The 19,294-nt window shown below is 35.9% G+C and overlaps 1 protein-coding gene across 2 annotated transcripts in view; it reads right to left on the reverse strand.

The window, feature by feature from the left end:
• DPP10 (dipeptidyl peptidase like 10) overlaps positions 1-19,294 on the reverse strand; it is a 563,373-nt gene that overhangs the window by 124,764 nt on the left and 419,315 nt on the right. For both annotated transcript variants that reach the window (XM_061479197.1, XM_061479109.1), the window contains exon 5: positions 18,096-18,170. In XM_061479197.1, the coding sequence (XP_061335181.1) occupies positions 18,096-18,170 (75 nt within the window). The remainder of the gene's footprint in view (positions 1-18,095; positions 18,171-19,294) is intronic.

Raw genomic sequence — 19,294 nt, forward strand, 5'->3', positions numbered from 1 at the left:
ACAGTAGATTTAGATTAGATATTAAGAAGTTCTTTACTGTGAGGGTGGTGAGGCACTGGAGCAGATAGCTCAGAGGAGCTGTGGCTGCCCCATCCCTGGTAGTGTTCATGGCCAGGACGGATGCGGCTTTGAGCAGCCTGGTCTAGTCAAAGACATCCCTGCCCATGGCAGGGGGGTTGGAATAAGGTGATATTTAAAGTGCCTTCCAACCCGTACCATTCTATGCTTCTATGATTTGTTACTTTTGACTTATTTGAGCTACCGAAGCCTTTCCCTTGATTAACATGGTCAAGTTGAACTGGATAATTTTCATTTGCCTGAATTTCTCTTTAAGTGAGAGGTTCTCTTGTATGTCAAGATACATCAGGATAGAGCAAGAATACACTAGACCAGAATTCCAGAAGTTTGCTCACAAACTTTTGTTAACTCACTTTGAGGGTGAATGGTTTTGGGTGAAGAAGATTATAGATGAACTAGATGAACGGTGCAAGAGATGGGCAAGAGTGTTTTGTGTAGGTCTGGAAATGAATGAAAGTCAGTTGAAAGCAGGAAACTATCAAGGAGCTATATAGTCTGGGGATCAAAGGTATCAAATGCAATTAGACATAGAATATATCACATATATCACCCATTCCATCTACTTTATAATACAGAATTGTTCCACCTTCATTACAGTTCTTTTTTCCTTTGAATTACATTCACTTTGTTTATGAAAGTATTCGATGATCAGCTTTTCCTATTTTTTTAAATTCCACATTTTTTAATTTTTTTTTTTAAATGCTGGAACTGCTGGTTGTAAACTGCACTGTAGCTGCTGAGTTATAAGATTTAAAAAGACTTCGCCTCTGTCAAATGAATCCCCAATGCTTCGATATTCAACATACTCCCACAATCACTTGCACAGACTGATAAAACTTCTCCCCCAAAGTGAGTAGGTTTTTGCCTCTACTCTGCTATTGGAAGATTGGCCCTAGACCCCACTGCTCTGGGGGTTAACATTTTTTACTTATTCTTCTACTTTGCGGTTTACATTCATTTATTTGTTTTCATGGCAAAACAGTCCTTTAGAAATATACACCACTTTTTTTATTCCATCCTTTTATAAAACAAATCAAGCATTTTTAGCTCTTCTTCTGAGATAGCACATCAATCTCCCTGGATTTTTTCACGATTTACCTTTTCACGTCTTGAGCAAAGGTGAGCAAAATGGCTTAGAAAAAAGAAAAATAAATCACGCAATGTATAAAATATGCAGTGGAGACTGTCAGGAGAAAGACACACTGACACAACTAAACCTTTCTTTCAGGATCTTGACTATTACTTCTGCACCCTGCTGTGCAAGGCCACACCAACTGACTTGCAAATCTTTTGTGCCATTCTGATTTAGTGCAGATGAGTGCAAGGAGCTTAGGGTAATCAATCTCTTTCCACACTTCTTAAGATACTTTTATATAATTTTCTAGTAATTCTGGATAAAGACTGATTTAACTTTTTCTATGATTGCTATCAGAACAAACTGCCTCTAGCACAGTGCTGTCATTTAATATGCTGCTCAAAAACAATGCAAGGGAAATGTTATTCAAGACAACTGTGTTGTTCTAATGTATGTAGAAAACTAGCTGGCAAAGCATTTTATTCTAAAGAATTCGAATGTTAAGGATAACACTTTCTAACGTGATGATACTTAAAAAAAAAGCGCCTTCTCAGTGAACTGTTTTTCCTTTGGCATATGGGAATTTATACCTTGTAGGGATAACACAGAAAATAAATTATAATGCAAATAAATAAGAAACATGTCAGAAACACAGATCTCAGAATCTATTAAAGTGTGTTTTATTTATTTTTCTCAGACAACAACAACAAAATAATTATAAACTATTTAAAAACATACAGAGGATTAGTGTGTCATTTCCAAGAGTTTTCCTTTATTTTGGTGGTAATATCTAACACAAAATAGGTAAGAATAATGAAGTCTGTTCAGGATATTATGAATAGGCTTCCTGAGACTAGTATGTGCTTTCCATGATCCTTCACAATTAAAGACACAGCAACTAAACATCTAGTTTCACTAAGATCATTCATAGACATCTCTTTTGGAGATGTTATGTGATGCTTTTAAACAATCCCTTTTAACATAATATTTTTTCCACTGTTTCACTGAATAACTATATGAAGTGCTACCTATCTATGTCCAGCAATACTTTCAAGAAATATTTTCAGTTTAGAGCAATAAAGTTGAAAATACAATAGAGATGAAACTTGAAATTCCATTTGTGAAGTAAACTACATCACCAATTTACTCAATAGCTCTTTAATCAATGATGGGAACCAATTAACACTCATTATTCTTGATGAATTGTAAAAGAACACATGACCATATATCACTCAGTGATCATAACATTTTATGCTAATATAATATACTACCATACATATCATCTCAAGGTTAAAAAGGAAAATAAAAATAAAAAATGTCTCAAACATTTCTGAAAGAGATATAGCTCATGAACAGACCTTCATTTCATCATTTAAGATAAGTAAATGTATAGATTGCTAGATATGCTAGCCACTATTGGTAATACTTATCCATTTGTAGTACTTTATCAGATATAAAAAAGTGGAAATGAGGACTAAATTTAGCTGCCAAAATTTGTCACCTACTGTATTCATTTTTTTGTCTGCATATTATTTAAACTCCTTTCTATATATGGGAACTTTTTGTAGTCCCAGACTTTTTCAATAAACCATCACGATGGAGGCATTGTATAGGACTTTGAACAAACTGGGCTGCCCTTGTAGTTCATGCCATCTAGCTGCACTTGGCAAGAACACGACCATCTGCCCAGTTCATCAGAAAATATATCCAATCTCAATCTTAAAACACATCTGAGCCTGAGATACAATCCGCAAAATGAGCAAAGATGTTCTGGAATCAGGTATCTTCTCACATTTAATCACTTCCTAAGCTCCAGTCTCACAGTGCAACCAAATTATAAGAAATTGCAGAGAGACTATTTTTTACTGGGACATACTTACCTCACATTTACGAAGATCAACTGATTTATCTGTAAAGCTATCAAATGTAAGACAACTAATAAGGACAGTAGATATTACTAACTGTGAGAAGAGGTAAACTAATAAAGTAGACAGAATATGGATTGAGGATTTTTTGAGATCACAAAAAATATTTTAAAAAGGGAAGTTTCTCTCTTAGGGAAAGACAGAAAGAAAAAGAAAATGGAGTAAGAGAGTGCATAATTATATTTGGTAGGGGATGGGGTTAAGAAACAGAAAGTTAAAGTCTCATGAACACTGGACAAGGCAGAGGAAAGAGAGCCAAGAAGAGAAAAGCCAAAAATGGAAAAGGGAAAAAAGAAAGAGGGGTGAGATTTCTCAAACAGCTTGGTATTAAAAGGTTCTGATTACGGAAGCAGACACAGAAAACACAGTAGGAATTTGGGAATGCTCCCTGGCAGGACAACAAATTACTAGGATAAATGCGAACACCTGGAAGTTTAAAACTATTCAGATACATAGTAAAAAGAAGTTCAGAATGACATATCATTGGATATATGCAATGACATATCAATTGGATACAGTGCAATTTATTCCTAACTGTGACCCTGACTGGTTCTGTGTTTCTCCCCATTCATTCACTTGTCACATTAACAGAAAGGTCTAAAATCCTATTTCACTGTAAGGTTGTAAAAATTACGGAACACTAATATAAGCAACGACCAAAATAGACAGCCTTTCCTGAATATTCAGAACAGTTAATGTGGTTGTTATATTTTTGGAATACTATGCAAATAGAACATAAATCAGGATGAGCTACGATAACTTTAATACCAAGCTCATATTTAGATTTTTTAGTTTCCTACCACTGCATACCGTATGATGATTTTAACTTCATCTCAGATACTGAAAAAAAAGAAATTATGGGACTGCCAAAACAGATGGCTGCTGTACTGAATACTGCAGCTGAGACTCACAGTGAAATTCCACTCTTGAGAAATATTATTAATAAAAATTTCTTTTCTCAGCTTGATAGTCTGAGCTTTTGGAGAGTTCTAGTTTTTACATGTCTCAGGATGTTGCAAAACAAACTTCGACTTATTTGCTATATTTTTATTTTATGTGTCTATATATTAGATTAATTGGTTTTAACCTTCCTCTGTGGAAGTCTTACCAAACATCCACTCCGAATGCTCTTAATCTTTTAACAAACTGAACAATTAGGCCAAAAAATGCATCATGAAGTAGACCAACAGTTAATCATGGAAGTGTCCAACTGAGCTTTTTTTAACATAAAAAAATAATATAGATATATTGATAAAATAGAACTTTCCTGCATCATTTAAAGTATAAAATATTTGAGTCTATAAATATATAACATATTTGAATTTAAAAACATCTTTGCAGGACTCTTAAGAGGTATGACTCATGAACTCTTTCATGTCACTTGGGGATCTCCAAATGAAAGCTACTATGCAGAGTATTTCTGATTAGTGAAACACCTTTTTTTATATTGAGACTTCAGAACTTTAAGTACAGCATTACGGGCTCACACGTGGGTTGAGACTGACGCACATGGAAAAAAGAATCATCACCTTAAAAATAAGACTGATCTAAGTTCTCTAACATTCATACAAAAGCCTTATTTAACTTAAAAGATACAAGATTAGTTAAGGAAAAAAATAACAATGAAATAGTCATACACCCCCTACCAAAACGGTAAGTACCACTTCAGTTTGCTATTTTAAGTCTAACTGCAGTATATTTTAATTATTTCAAGAAAGTTCTTCAACCATAATGGTAGCCTGAGACTTTCTGGTACAATGTCAGGTTAAGATAGCACAACATCTTCATAAAAATCATTACAGAATCATAGAATCAACTAGGTTGGAAAAGCCCTTTAAAATCAAGTCCAACCATTACCCCAGGACTGCCAAGTCCACTACTAAACCATGTCACAGCCTCATCAACACGTTTTTGACCACTTCCAGGGGTGGTTATTTCACCACTTCTCTGGGCAGCCTGATCACCCTTTTGATGAATAAATGTTTCCTAATATCCAATCTAAACCTCCCCTGGTGCAGCTTGAGGCTGTTACCTCTTGCCCCGTCACTTGTTACTTGGGAAAAGAGACCGACCCCCACCTCAGTACAACCTCCTTTCAGTTTTTTGAAGAAAATAATCTTCAACTTTGACCAAGGTTCACAGACATCACTATATGACAAATATAAACCTCGTAACAAAGTGTAAAGCCTATACAGTACATTATTTACACAATCTACTATCTGAAAGAAGCCTCCAAAAAAAGGTTACAGGAGCATCAATGATCAGCCCTTAACCTCAATGACATTTTGATGAGATAAAAGCACATTTAACACCACGTCCTTTAAAATCTTCATTATACTGCTGTACCAAAACTTTCGCTACTGTTAGGGGTGCTGACTCAGTAAGACACCTTGAGACAAAAATAAAGTAGCACTGGCTACTACAAACTAACAGGGCATCAGGGCCAAGTGAATTGTACCCAAAATGCTACAGAAAATTAAGATGATGACAGTCAGTACAGTCCCTAAGGAGAGAGAACACCATGGGAAGCAAGATGACTAATGTTCACAAAGGTGCAAACAACCTGCAGACCTAAAGGCTGACTTACAGCACAGATGAGACTCTGAAAACATTGATAAATCTATCCTCTACAAGATCCTGCTGAAAATCCTGGTGGCACACTGTTCCTTATTCATTGTCCACCTGGCTGATACTGTCACAATACGGCAATGACTTCACTGCATTTGTGCAATGGGTAAACAAAAGCTGATCCAGAAGTCCATTTTAAAGTTAATGGGAAATGTTCCGCTGACTTTAATGGCATTTTCATCAAGTTCAGAAGTGGTAGGCACTTTAGGTGTCTGCAAGATAAAGGCTGCTACCTAAATAAAATTAATGATGTTGCCTGCACAGTGACAGACTGTGGAAAAAAATGAAATTCTGATGCATTTCTGTTCTTTAATGTGTTCTTTATTGTAAGTGAGGGTGGTAAGACACTGGAACAGGTTGTCCAAAGAAGTGGTAAATGAACCATCCCTCGTAGTGTTCCAAGACCAGGCTGGACAGACCCTTGGGCGACATGGTTTAGGGAGCGGCGCCCCTGCCCATGGCAGGGGGATTGGATGATCTTAAGGTCCTTTCCAAATTCTGATTTGCATTGGTTCTCTGAAATGTGACGAGCAGCAGAACACTCTCCAGTTTCAAGATCATTTTTGTGCAGACATTTAGGAAGAGCAAATATCCTCTATAGGACAGCTTTCAAACATGTCTGCGCATGTCCTTCAATTTGCCATTGTTACAGGTTGTCCTTACCACAGGCACTGATATTTGAACTTGTCTTTAGAAGTCACTAATTTGTTCCAAAAAGGTGTCTCAAAAAAAAGTTAGATTTCAACCCACTTTTTTTTTAATTCTTATGACAATAAATAAACAAAAAAGCCACTCCCCCCCCCCCCCAAGCAATATGACTGAATGCACAATACAAGAAGTTTCTCCTTCAAGACTAAACCCACTTATTAAAACGTTACCGTTACACTTTCATTTTTTGCATCAAGATTCTTCTGATCAGGAACTTGCAATTTAGAATGAAAAAGCAGCTGCAAGTCTTACCCACTGCTGTGCTCTGTTTTTTTTGTTTAAGTCACTAATGTTTTTTCCAACTTGTCTATTTTAAGCAAAATGTAATTATTATTCAATGTGTGCTGCTGCTAGGGACAGAATTATACAGAATAACTGAAAATAAGCAGATTTTTTTTTTTTTTTTTCTCCTTTCACATTTTAGAAAAAATAGCTTCTAGATCTGGCCAGCCTGTTTGACTATTTCATCATAATAAGAAGTATTTGTCAACAATTCAGTCAGAGCTTAGTTATTTCCTATATCTGATTTTCCTCATTCTGCAGAGCACAAACATTTCAGAACTTCTTCCAAACAAATCTGATTGGTTTAGTTAGAATTGTATTAATTGAAGTATCTGGAGAGGCAGAGGATGATATTTCTCATATACACACAGGTACAGAAACATGTGGAGATTAAGAATATAAGTGAATATAAAAGAAAAGGCTGAATAAAACTATTGAGAATGGTTTAAGGAATATTCATGTATTATTTGGCCCTTAATGAAACTGGGTATTTTGGTAGACATTTGACACTTTCTTTTTGGGAAACTGTTCCAAATTATAAATTTTTTTTTTTTCAGTCTCAGGAATCTTTATCTCAGGGGGTAATACTGCTGACGTGATAATACTGACGCACAGAGTCACCCAGGCTGAACGGATCTTAGGAAGTCATTAGTCCAACTATCTGCACAAAGCAGAATCAACACCAAATCAAGACTAGGTGGCCTGGGGTTTTGTCCAGCTGGGTCCTGAAAGTGCACAGTCTCTCTGGGTAAAGTTTAATTATGCTTGCTTGCATTTAACAAATGAAATAAGATAGGTATATAACATTTGGGGGTTTTAGTTTCAAGATAGTGTCAGTGATAGATTTCAGTCAAAAGATATATGACAACACTGACAAATTATTTTTTTTACACACTTCTACTTTTCCATACTGTTATTTACATTCTAGGTTATTTTAGAATAAATATTTCAACCTATATTTATTTAAATATATGCATGTATAAATGTGAAAACCAGCAGGGCTCCTCTACACACAGATTTGGTTTAGCTTTTTGAAAAATATTACCCCCTCCTCCAATATCTCTGCTATTAATGTGACTCCAATCAATGTTGTGGAATAACTCTGCCTCTTCTATTTTAAAAACTATTTTTAACAGAAAATACTTTGAAAGACAAAAGCTTTGGGCTTCTAGACTGCTTAAGCATTCTATTTCATATATCAAATGCATCTGAGAAGAATTTTTTAACAAATGTTGTTGCATTTAGAAAAGAACAGAAACTCATTAAATTATCCCTAGTTTGTAAAACTAATTCATAACACTGCAGACAAAGAAAGATGTTAATTCCTTCTGGTATAAAATTCATGACCACTAACAACATTTGGCTGGAAGACTAAAATCCTGAATGCACAATCAATGACTATTTTAAGATTAAGTGAACATTTGGGATTACATTCATCAATACTAATGGTATCTTATTTAAAAGTTTAATGAGAAAGATATAATGCGTATCACATTTCTCAGTAAGACATATTATTATTGAATTTCAGATAGAAGATATTATGAAAAATGAAATAAAAGCAAAGAAAAAACCCCATTGTTTAAAATGGATTTTCTAAGTGCATTGAACACATGAACTGGACTGTAGGCATTTCTTTAGATGGTTGTCCTTTAAGAAATTCAATCTTGTTTATTTTCAGTACATAAGTAAAGAGTATGTCTAAGTTAGATCCCAAGTCATTACAGAACATGCTGATATCTATATCATAAAAACCATACATAGTGTTTTCAGTAAAATATTTTAACATAATGGGTCAGTCAGACCCATGAAGTGATTTTGCTCCTCAGAAGTCATTTATTCACTGTATTTGACGTGGGCCAGCTCTTGTATCTGAGAAATCAATAAGTTTAACAGTTGAACTGACAGTGAGTGATTCATGCTCAGGGTAAAATCTGTCAAAACTCAGATGCGTAAAATATTCTTTTAGGACATATTCTCCAGGTAGCAAGGAAGAGAATTATTATTTCTTACGAGCATGAAACAAAGAAGTTCTTAAAACAGATGGGTGCATCAGATGACTCTAGCTGCTTGTGGTGAACTCTGACAGGTCTTAATCCAAATTAAAGCTCTTTCCAGCTTTCCCATCTTCTAACAGCCAACTAGCACAGTGTCCAATTAGGATTCCTAACAGTTCTTGCCCTGTTGTTTATTCAGGTTGTCCTTTTTTTTTAGTATTAAAAAAAAAAAAAAACAACCAAACCCCCCAAAAAAACAAAACCCCCCAACCAAATAATAAAACAAAACCTTGGTTTTGGTTTTGGTTTTTTTTTTTTCTTTCAGCATTGCAGAGGAAGACTTATTTGCACAGATATATCATTAGAATCTCATTTTTTAAAGAAATGCATGCAGTACAATATAAATGTAAAGCTAGCTTTCATTTGTAAACTATTTCTGATAACATCATTACTACACACAACAGACTGCATCAAAAGATAAGTGGAATACAAAAAAAACCCACCACCTTTTAAACACAGAGCTTTTTTGTCTACAGGCTGCGATGGACAAAACTTTCACTTACAATGGACATACCTGGGACATTTCTGTGTATTATCAATGCACAAAAGAGAAATAAGGGGGATGTGATAGGGTTGATAGTTTCACAGTAGAAGCCAAAACTTACATTATATAAAATAAATTGTTCATAGGCTAAGAGAGCTGATGACAAATAGGTTAATATTGCTTATTTCTATAACATCAGCACACAGAGATTCCAGTCCCCATGGATTATTATGTGATGTTGGAATACGACTATGTGAAACCCAGAGTTATATTAAGACTGAGTTTCTAAACTGCTGGACCTTCTAAACACAGCTGGACACTACCAAAATCTTCCTGAAATAACAGTATTCATACTTGATAAGAATGACAATATGTTGAAAATAAATACTTTTCTGTCAATAAATATTTTCTTTGGAAAGCTAAATGCCCTAGAATCCATTTTTACTGAACAATAGCAAAGCACAATGTTCTTTTTTCAATACTGTCTTTGAACAAGAAGTTGAAAGCATGAATTGGGATTTTTTCAACTCTGGCAATTTTGAATGAGAAAAGGAGCCATCTTCTGCTTAAATTAGAATTGCTTATTTTGTTTACTTATAAAACTTGAGATTGAACAACAATCCTGCAAGTACAAATGAAACACAAAGAACCAGTAAGTTATTTGAAAAGCAGGAACATCTTGTCTCGTGTTTTTTCCTATGAAAATTTGAGTGTGATATATTTTTCTGAACTGTTAAAGAAGGCTGAACCTCCATATATGAATCAACATGTCAGCTGACAAAATCAAGAACATTCTAGAAGAAAATAAAAAAAAACCTTCTGACAAATAGGTAAATGGATGCATATGGACATGTATATGACATGACTGCTTCCATACTAGATTTGAAAGCACACCAAATTGTATTCTGGTTCCCTTACCTTTATGGTTCAGAAGTGTTTTAAAGGCAGAAATTGTGACAGTTCACTTCCTGTTCTGTGGGTGATCATAGTAATACCTTGGCAGAGAGCAGTAATATCATCTTATCACAAATATGCCAATAATGTAAGTATAATAATGCATATATAAAGACAAATAATTAAAAAGATATGCAGATACTCCGGGTTTAACTGCTAATTCTAGGAAGTAGTAAGGTCATCTGCTGTCTGCACAGGACTACAATTCAAGATGGATGAAAAGTGAAAAGGCAGCTTATCAGACAAATACTAAACAAAGATCAATGCCCACGACTCAGCATAAAATACAGTCTCTATTTTCCCCATCTTCTATTTATGGAGACTGGTTATTATCATGTTTTGCCACATAATTTAGAAAAAACCCTGAACAGAAGTGTGACACTATGGATTCATCATGGCAGTCAGGTAAAGTTCCTGACAACTGGAAAAAAAGGGAAATATAACCTCCATTTTCAAGAAGGGGAAAATGGATGACCCAGGGAACTACAGCCCAGTCAGTCTCACCTCTGTGCCTGGCAAAATCTTGGAGCAGATTCTCTTGGAAGGCATGCTAAGGCACAGGAAAATCAAACAGGTGCTTGGTGACAGCCAGCATGGCTTCACTGAGGGGAAATCCTGCCTGACCTATTTGGTGGCCTTCTATGATGGGGCTACAGAACTGACGAACAGGGGGAGAGCAGTTGATGTCATCTTCCTGGACTTGTACAAAGCGTTTGACACTGCCCCACACGACATCCTTGTCTCTAAATTGGAGAGACATCAATTTGATGGATGGACCACTCAGTGGATAAAGAACTGACTGGATGGCCACACAGAGTTGAGGTCAATGGCTCAATGTCCAGCTGGAGACCAGTAACGAGTGGCATCCCTCAGGGATCGGTGTTGGGACCAGGCTTGTTCAACATCTTTGTCGGTGACATGGACAGTGGGATTGAGTGCACCCTCAGCAAGTTTGCCGATGACACCAAGCTGTGTGGTTCAGTTGATACGCTGGAGGGAAGGAATGCCATCCAGAGGGACCTTGACACGCTTGTGAGGTGGGCTGATGCCAACCTTATGAAGTTTAACCATGCCAAGTGCAAGGTCCTACACCTGGTTCGGAGCAATTCCACACAAACCCATAAGCTGTGCAGAGAAGAGATTCAGAGCAGCCCTGTGGAGAATGACTTGGGGGTGTTGGTCAATGAAAAAATGAGCATGAGCCAGCTTCAGTGTGCGCTTGCAGCCCAGAAAGCCATCCATATCCTGGGCTGAATCAAAAGGAGCATGAACAGCAGGTTGAAGGAGGTGATCCTGCCCCTCTACTCTGCTCTCGTGAGACCTCACTTGGAGTATTGTGTGCAGTTCTGGTGTCCTCAACAGGAAAAGGACATGGAACTGTTGGAACAAGTCCAGAGGAGGGCCACGAGGATGATCAGGGGGCTGAAGCACCTCCCGTATGAAGACAGGCTGAGAAAGTTGGGGCTGTTCAGCCTGGAGAAGAGAAGGCTGTGTGGAGACCTCATAGCAGCTTTCCAGTATCTGAAGGAAGCCTAGAAGGATGCTGGGGTGGGACTCTTCGTTAGGGACTGTAGTGATAGGACAAGGGGCAACAGGTTAAAACTTAAACAGGGGAAGTTTAGATTGGGTATAAGGAGGAAGTTCTTTCCTGTGAGGGTGGTGAGGCACTGGAATGGGTTGCCCAAGGAAGCTGTGCATGCTCCATCCCTGGTGGTGCTCAAGGCTGGGTTGGAAAGAGCCTTGGTTGACATGGTTTAGTGTGAGGTGTTCCTGCCCATGACAGGGGAGTTGGAACTAGGTGATCTTAAGGTCCTTTCCAACCCTAACTATTCTATCATTATATGATTCTATACAAACACTCGCTCCTACGTGATAATTCATGACAGCACATAGTATCACCAAATTGATTTAGCCAGATTTTACTACAAAGAACATTACCTCCTCAGGCAAAGACCTTGTCTTTTTATACCTTTAAAATGTCTTGCATATTTGTGGAACTATATAAAATAAAGTCAAATGTATGTAATAGATGAGTAACAGGCCAAGATCATCTACAGCCTAGCTATTATGTTAACAAATTCTAATCTGTCCAGCTAAAACTTCAATTCAAACAGCAGCATTTAAAAGCAGAAAATTTGAGCAGCCCAATTTCATTAATTGCTCAATATCTGACTTTTATGAATACTTAATTGCATTCTACTTAAAAGAGGAATAAAATATATCACAAAAATATTTTCAAAGAAATAACTTCAGATTTTGGGGGTGGATCTGCCTTATTTTTTTGTCACTGCCCTGAAACTGATAAAAAATAGTCATTTTTGTTCTTAACAAGAGATGAAGATAAATGGGGAAGTCATGTCTGGATCATATTTCTATTTATGATCTCCTATGTTCCAGAGTATGCACATGCGTGATTTGCTTATGGAGTTATCTCAAAATGAACAAATTAAAGATAAAAGATCACTCTGTGGACCTAAGAAAATACACGTGAAAAATAGGTTTATCTAAAGAAGGATGCATTTCTGGTGGAAAGATTTGATAGTATGAATTTTATATCAGATCTTTACTTCATATACAGCACTAGATAATTGTTGTCCAGATCAGTGCTGGTTTAGGATGTCTTTTGTTATTCTTTTGTATGGAATAATCTAGTTGAGAAAATATTGTTTCCATGTGGTAAAAGACATCTTTCATCTTTGTTGTATTTGATTCCAACCATTACCTGGTACTTCAGATAATGCTCTTCAAACTCAGATTTTCATAAGCACTGTATAAACTATTTTCTTGAAAAGACCTGCAAAACTTTACACCAAAGAGTGTCTTGATTAAAAATGAGACATAATGTAAGGTAATTTCTTTATCCTTTATTTTTTGCATTTGTCGTGGTTTAAACCCAGTCAGGTAACTCGTTCGCTCACTTCCCCCCTTCTTTCCCTCCCCCTGCTCCCGGAGGGACGGAGAGGAGAATCAAAAAGAATGCAACTCCCACGGGTTGAGATAAAAACAGTTTAGTAACTAAGGTATAACACAAATCACTACTGCTACTACCAATAATAACAATGATAATGGAAATAACAAGGGAAGAGAATACAACACCTCACCACCAACCAACCGATAACTCGGCCCCCCAGCCCCCGACCAAGCACCGACCGATACCTCCTCCAACCCCGCAGTCTCCCAGCCCTTCCGGGTAACTCCCAGTTACATCCTGGGCATGACGTGCTGTGGTATGGAATACCTCTTTGGTCAGTTTGGGTCAGGTGTCCTGTCTCTGCTTCCTCCCGGCTTCCCCTCCCCCCTGGCAGAGCATGAGGCTCACAAAGTCCTTGGCCAAACCAAAACATCGCTATCAGCTCTGTTCCCGAGCTGAAAGTCAAAACACTGCACTACACCAGCTACCAAGAAGGAGAGAAATGACTGCTACTGCTGAACCCAGGACAGCATTAAAAAAATGCAATAATTAATATCACTGACCAAGAAAATTGCAGACAATTGAACATTTAGTTTCCACCTAATTGGTAGAAAGATAATCTCCTAATGAGGACAAATAATCATAATTCAAGACTTCATTGAGTTTTTCCCCTCATGGATTCTTCTAATCTGCAGACAAACTTCTGAAGATCTTTCCAGTGCACCCAAGTAAGGCAGGACCAAAGACAATCTCTAAAAGCTCGATGAACATGTTTCATGGTGCTTTTCACCCTCATTTGCTGTAAACTAGTCAGTACTCCCTATCACTATTCTCCAAAAATAGATATTATAGCAGCCAAGTGATGACAGGCATTGGCTCTATGCAGCAGATAAGCAACTTCGTTCTCTTGGGGTTTCTTTGCTTCAGACACTCTGCTGAACTTTCATCTTCAATACATTAAACTAGAAATACGTAGAAATGTTTTTGAAATTTTTTAATTTCTACTGAGTGATGTTTAGATCTAAAACTATTTTTCTCCTAACTTTCTGAAGAGGATTTGATTATTCTTCATCCTGATCTTAAAATTATTAAAAGCTATTTTCACAGTGCTTTAAGCTAAATACATTGTTTCATTAAATGCTCTAGCTAAAAAAGATTACATTTTGAAGTCCTAAATTCAGGAAAACATTTCCTTTTTAGACAGTGTATAAATGCTTATGCTTCTAAACTAGAGCTAAACTTTAATATGTTTTTTAAGCACATTTCTGAACCAAGAGCTAAAAACCCCTACATAATTCATCTTGCATTGAAAGCAGAAAACGATGAATTTATAATAGTAAAGTGGGAAAAATTCCTGAAAGTTGGAATTCAAAAGAGATTTGAAAGCAGTCAGAAGGAAAGGACGATTTGTAGGAAGGGATTATTAAATCAAGTGAGAAAAAAGGGAAATTGCAAAGAAAGAGATGAACTGATTGCATATACTTCTGTGGGGTATTATATTCTAGCAAGAGTATGGGGAGAACATGCCTATGATATCTTAGAAAAAACTCAACAGATATCCAGAATAAAAATTATTTTTATTTCACATGGACTCCAGGAATAACTCACAAGGCATAACCTTTTGCTGATAGACACTGAAGTTCCTCAATGGTAAAGAATTTCTTAGGCTGTCAGTGCTCACTGCACTGCAAATTGCAAATTTACTGCCCCATTCTTTACCATTAAGAGCAGAGTGTCTAATTTCCATTTTCTAATCAAAAGTATAAATCAGGTTCTGGTAGTTGTGAATGCCACCACCAGCAGAGTGAGAAAGATTTTAAGCTACATTTTAACACCATCCTTATTAAAAGCAATAGTGAAATACCCTTTCCTCTGGAAAGCTCAACTGGCTTAGATGCTCTGCCTCTCAGAGTTTCATATTCTTTACTCATACCTTGAAAATCTTCAAAGGAAAATCAAAAAGATGTAGCACTGCAAAACTGATCCCTCTCTTCATACAACACTTACAATGGTTTCCCTGCTGCTGTGTTCACACTGTCCCAGAAGAATCAGGATGGCAGGACATCCAGCAAGAATATGTGCTCATTTCTCAAATTAGTTCCTACTTACTGATCTGCTGCCTTGCAAAATGAGACTTTTTCAGTAAAGCCAACCAAATTATGGTGAGTGACAGAAAGAAAGTCTGAACTACACACAGTTGATCCATAAAGTTTTGGCAAAGTAAAAAAACTTGGAGAATTGATGAAAGCATTTAGGAAGTGTGGAGAACTATGGAGTACCACAGCAAAGAACACACAGAAAGTACCTCTGAAATTGCCACAGCCTTCTGTCAAAAAATAAAAAGCCAGACAGATGGAGGGAATCTGTTGTCCAGAAATCAATTTGCAACACTTTGAATTCCTCAGCAAAGGAATTTTCTTCCATATGAGTTTTATAGAGCTATACCAAAACAGCTGCTATGCCACATGAAATGGCTTTGTTGATTCTATAAAGCATGATTTAAAAATTCATTTAATTATTACTTTTGTAGTCAAAGATGGCTTATTTTCATGCAGATTTATGTCCCGTTATGCATAAGTACATTCTTAATTGTGCTGGAAGAACTGCAAATTTAATTAAAGTTTGCCATTCCAAGCATAAAATAGATTAAAGAAAATGCTGACAACAGTAAAATAAATATTCAGCTATTTAACTCAACATTTATTTTTAATCCAAACATCAAAATAACCTTATTTCTAATTACAATTTCATAAGAAAATGTCTTGAAGAAACATTTGTCTATTTTTCTCCAATCTGTTCAGCTGAAACATAGGAGCTTATTTATAAAACTGATTAATAAATCCGTTCCAGCTGTATGACTGTATGTTACAAAGAACACAGATTAATGTATGTAAACAACTATTATAATTTTAAAACCTCAAAGTCATGACTGTCTGCAAAAGCAGAAATCCCATCAAATGTATTACAGTGCAATTATACACCTAAACCGTAACAAAGAAGGAAAAAAAAAAGGGGGCAAACAAAGGTATTAAGGTCCAAGGGTCTGTGGCAATTTATAGAAGATGGTGAGATCAATTAAATGCTTACAGTAAGTTACCTGCAGTTCCTTGAACCGGGTGTTGTTGAACACTCAATCATGCATTGTAACACGATCATAAAAAAGTTACACTCAAATGAGATATGAAGAAAGAATCTGGCCTGATCCCACTGAAACTCATCTTGAAAAGCTACAATTAAGTTTGCTGTTTAATATTAATTTTCACTTTTTAGGAAACAAATTTAATAATTGATAGTTAACAGCAGGGGGGAGGAGTAAGGAATACAGGTGGATTTTCTCTCATCCAGACAAAATAAATCTGCCTCTGACTGAGAGAGGAAAAAAAAAAAAAAAAAGTAAATAATACAATGAATGTTATCTTAACCCTTCATGTTATTTGGAAGCACAAGTCACGCAGAAATAAAGAGGCTTTCGAAAGCATTGCCTACCTTTTCCCCAACAGATCTTGAGAAAAGAGAAGTGCCTTACCAGCATAACAAACATCCCAAGAATCAGTAAATTTGGAGGAAAAAAATGCTTTTTACTGTATATTCACAGTAATATAGCTTTGTATGTTCTGAAAAAAAATCAGCTTAAACTCCTTTTGGTTTTGTTTTTTTTTTCCCCTTCCACTGTAAGCAACAGATTCTTCTCAGGAGGTAAAAGACTTCAATGGCATTATTATTATTATTATAATTTATATCTGACTGACAACATCCAGCTATTACACAATTTCAACACCATCACCACCACTTCTAGAAGATACAACAACTGCAGCATATTTTTGGTTTGAAAGCCATAAGCATTCAAGCATAAGCATCACAAGCCTCATGCAAAGCCACCCATACTACCACAAATTGTTTGGTAAACCTATTCATTTCTCATTTTAATTACTTCTTGTCAATATACTTGAAAAAAGGAAACGGCTAAGTGCAAAGCATAAATGCTGCAAGCCTCATCCCTGTAAGTAACTATCAGCAACTGGATTGTAAACGGAAGGATGAATTTCTTTTTTCAACAAAACCAAGAATTAAATATGGAAAAGGAGTGCTACCACAAAGGGTATATTCAGCATGCACTGAGAGCAATTTGCATGTCAATGGACCATCTATATTGTGGGGCAGGGATTCCTCACTGATGTTACTACATTTACATACAATAAAGTGTGACGGATACTTTCCTTATTTTTCTCTATCAGCTATATCTGCTACTACTATGAAAACCAATCCAAAATGAAAACTGGAATAGATCAAATGAGAAAATTAAGTCAGCATGAGTGACTATTCCTCTCTCACACAATAAAAAGCAATCAAGAAGGAAAACAGCAAGGAGCACTTATTTTTCAGACAGGAATCAAACTGGAACACTTGACAAAAAAAAGTGAACTGAACAACAGCAGTTCCTTTCTGATTTATTAATACATGTATATTGCAAAAGGGCTTAATCCAGAATCCACTCCATTTACTAAAGAAAACCCTACATGGATTTAGTACCAAGTAAATGAATAATTTTACATCAACACCTTTAGAATATTTCAAATAAGCTTTCAGCACATTTTACAGTTTGCAGACACAATTATTAAAGATGCTGGTATACAGATCAATACAGCAATGTCACCAGGGGGACAGAAAAATTTGTATACTGAATTGGAAAGGAATATTTATTGTTCTAACAATTTAAATCCAAAACACACAGCTATTGTGTTATCAGTTACCAATACGAAACAACAAGTAAACTACTATACTGTAGTATAATGTGATAAACAGCGATCTTTGTGAAGGTCATGCTAAGGTGATAATAAGGTCACGGATATTAACAGGTATTTGTAAATTTTTACTGTTCCAAAATTAAAAAAATAAACCAAAACAACTCAAACTAGTTTGAATAACCACTGAATACAAAACAAGGGTTTCAGACTTTGGATGTAGAGGTTCTTCAATTAACAAATAGTTGTCTTACCTGTTTAACATCATATGCAAGAAGAACAAATCTTAAGTCTGGTGAAACAGAGTATCTTGATGCTTTGAATGTTACCTAAAATGAAGTAGCAATAAAAGTAAGTTTGCAATAAAAAGGATAATTTTTTTCTCCCAATTTTTCTTATCGTTCATTTAAGAGCTTCCCATTAATAAGACAGAGATCTGGTCTAGAACACCAGTGCAGTTTTCACCAAAGAAGGACTCAAATAATTCTTAGTCTAATTTGCTGGTATCTGTACAATGACAACAGATGAATCTGGCTTCAGCTCTAAATTTCAGTTAAGAAGCTGATGAGTTTTTTATCACGATAGGAGGCACTAAGCTTGAGGATAACAACTATGACCAATTCATTTACAGAGGATGAAGGAAGACACTTTGGTTGGTGTGTACTTCAGGGATGATTACAAGGGAGATTCATCAGTAGGCTAGGTTTAAAGATACCATACAAGAAAAAGAATAAGTGTGCGCTATGTCTCTATTGCTTTTCCTTTAAACATCACATGCATAACCATTTTGCAAGACAACCTGCACTAAAGAAAAACTCTTTCCTATAAGAAAGAAAATGCTTAGTGGAGAGCAAAGTGAAACTTAAGTTAGCACTATAAAACTAATAATTGCTTTACATCTATCCAAGACTACTTTTCAAGACTGTAATTTAATCAAGGATTAATGTTATGTCAGAAAGAATTTAATGCATCTAATGTATGTGGAAACTAAGAACGTGCTTTAAAAGACACTGAAGGAATAAAAAAGAAATAATCTCAAGACATCTATTTGCAGAATTAAAGGAAAAGAGTGTAATGAAAAATGCAGATAAGAATAGAAGTTGGACAGAAAAAAATAACAGAATCACAAAGGTACAAGATGAAAGAAAATAAATAAATAGTTACATAGGACAAGAGCTATCCAATATTCAAAGGAAGGTTTTCCCTTTTTTTTATTTACTTTTTTTACTTTTTTTTTTTTTCTTCTTAAGCATCCTGTTCTATTTAGCCTAATCCCACTACTAAACTAATGAATTCAATAGGGGTTTAAGGTACACAAATCAGAAGTCACAAACTCGTATAATCAGAGCAGCTAAGGAACTATCCTAATGATAATAAAAAAGGCTAAATTAACTGAGAAGATGCTGTGTTTCGATATGCAGATTACACTCAGGTTAACTAGATTTACTAGTTA

The sequence above is a fragment of the Pezoporus flaviventris genome, unplaced genomic scaffold (genome assembly GCF_033815535.1).
Source record: "Pezoporus flaviventris isolate CSIRO_AGI_PZ_B2104156 unplaced genomic scaffold, CSIRO_AGI_Pfla_v1 ptg000001l, whole genome shotgun sequence".
NCBI classification, from domain to species: Eukaryota; Metazoa; Chordata; class Aves; order Psittaciformes; family Psittacidae; genus Pezoporus; species Pezoporus flaviventris.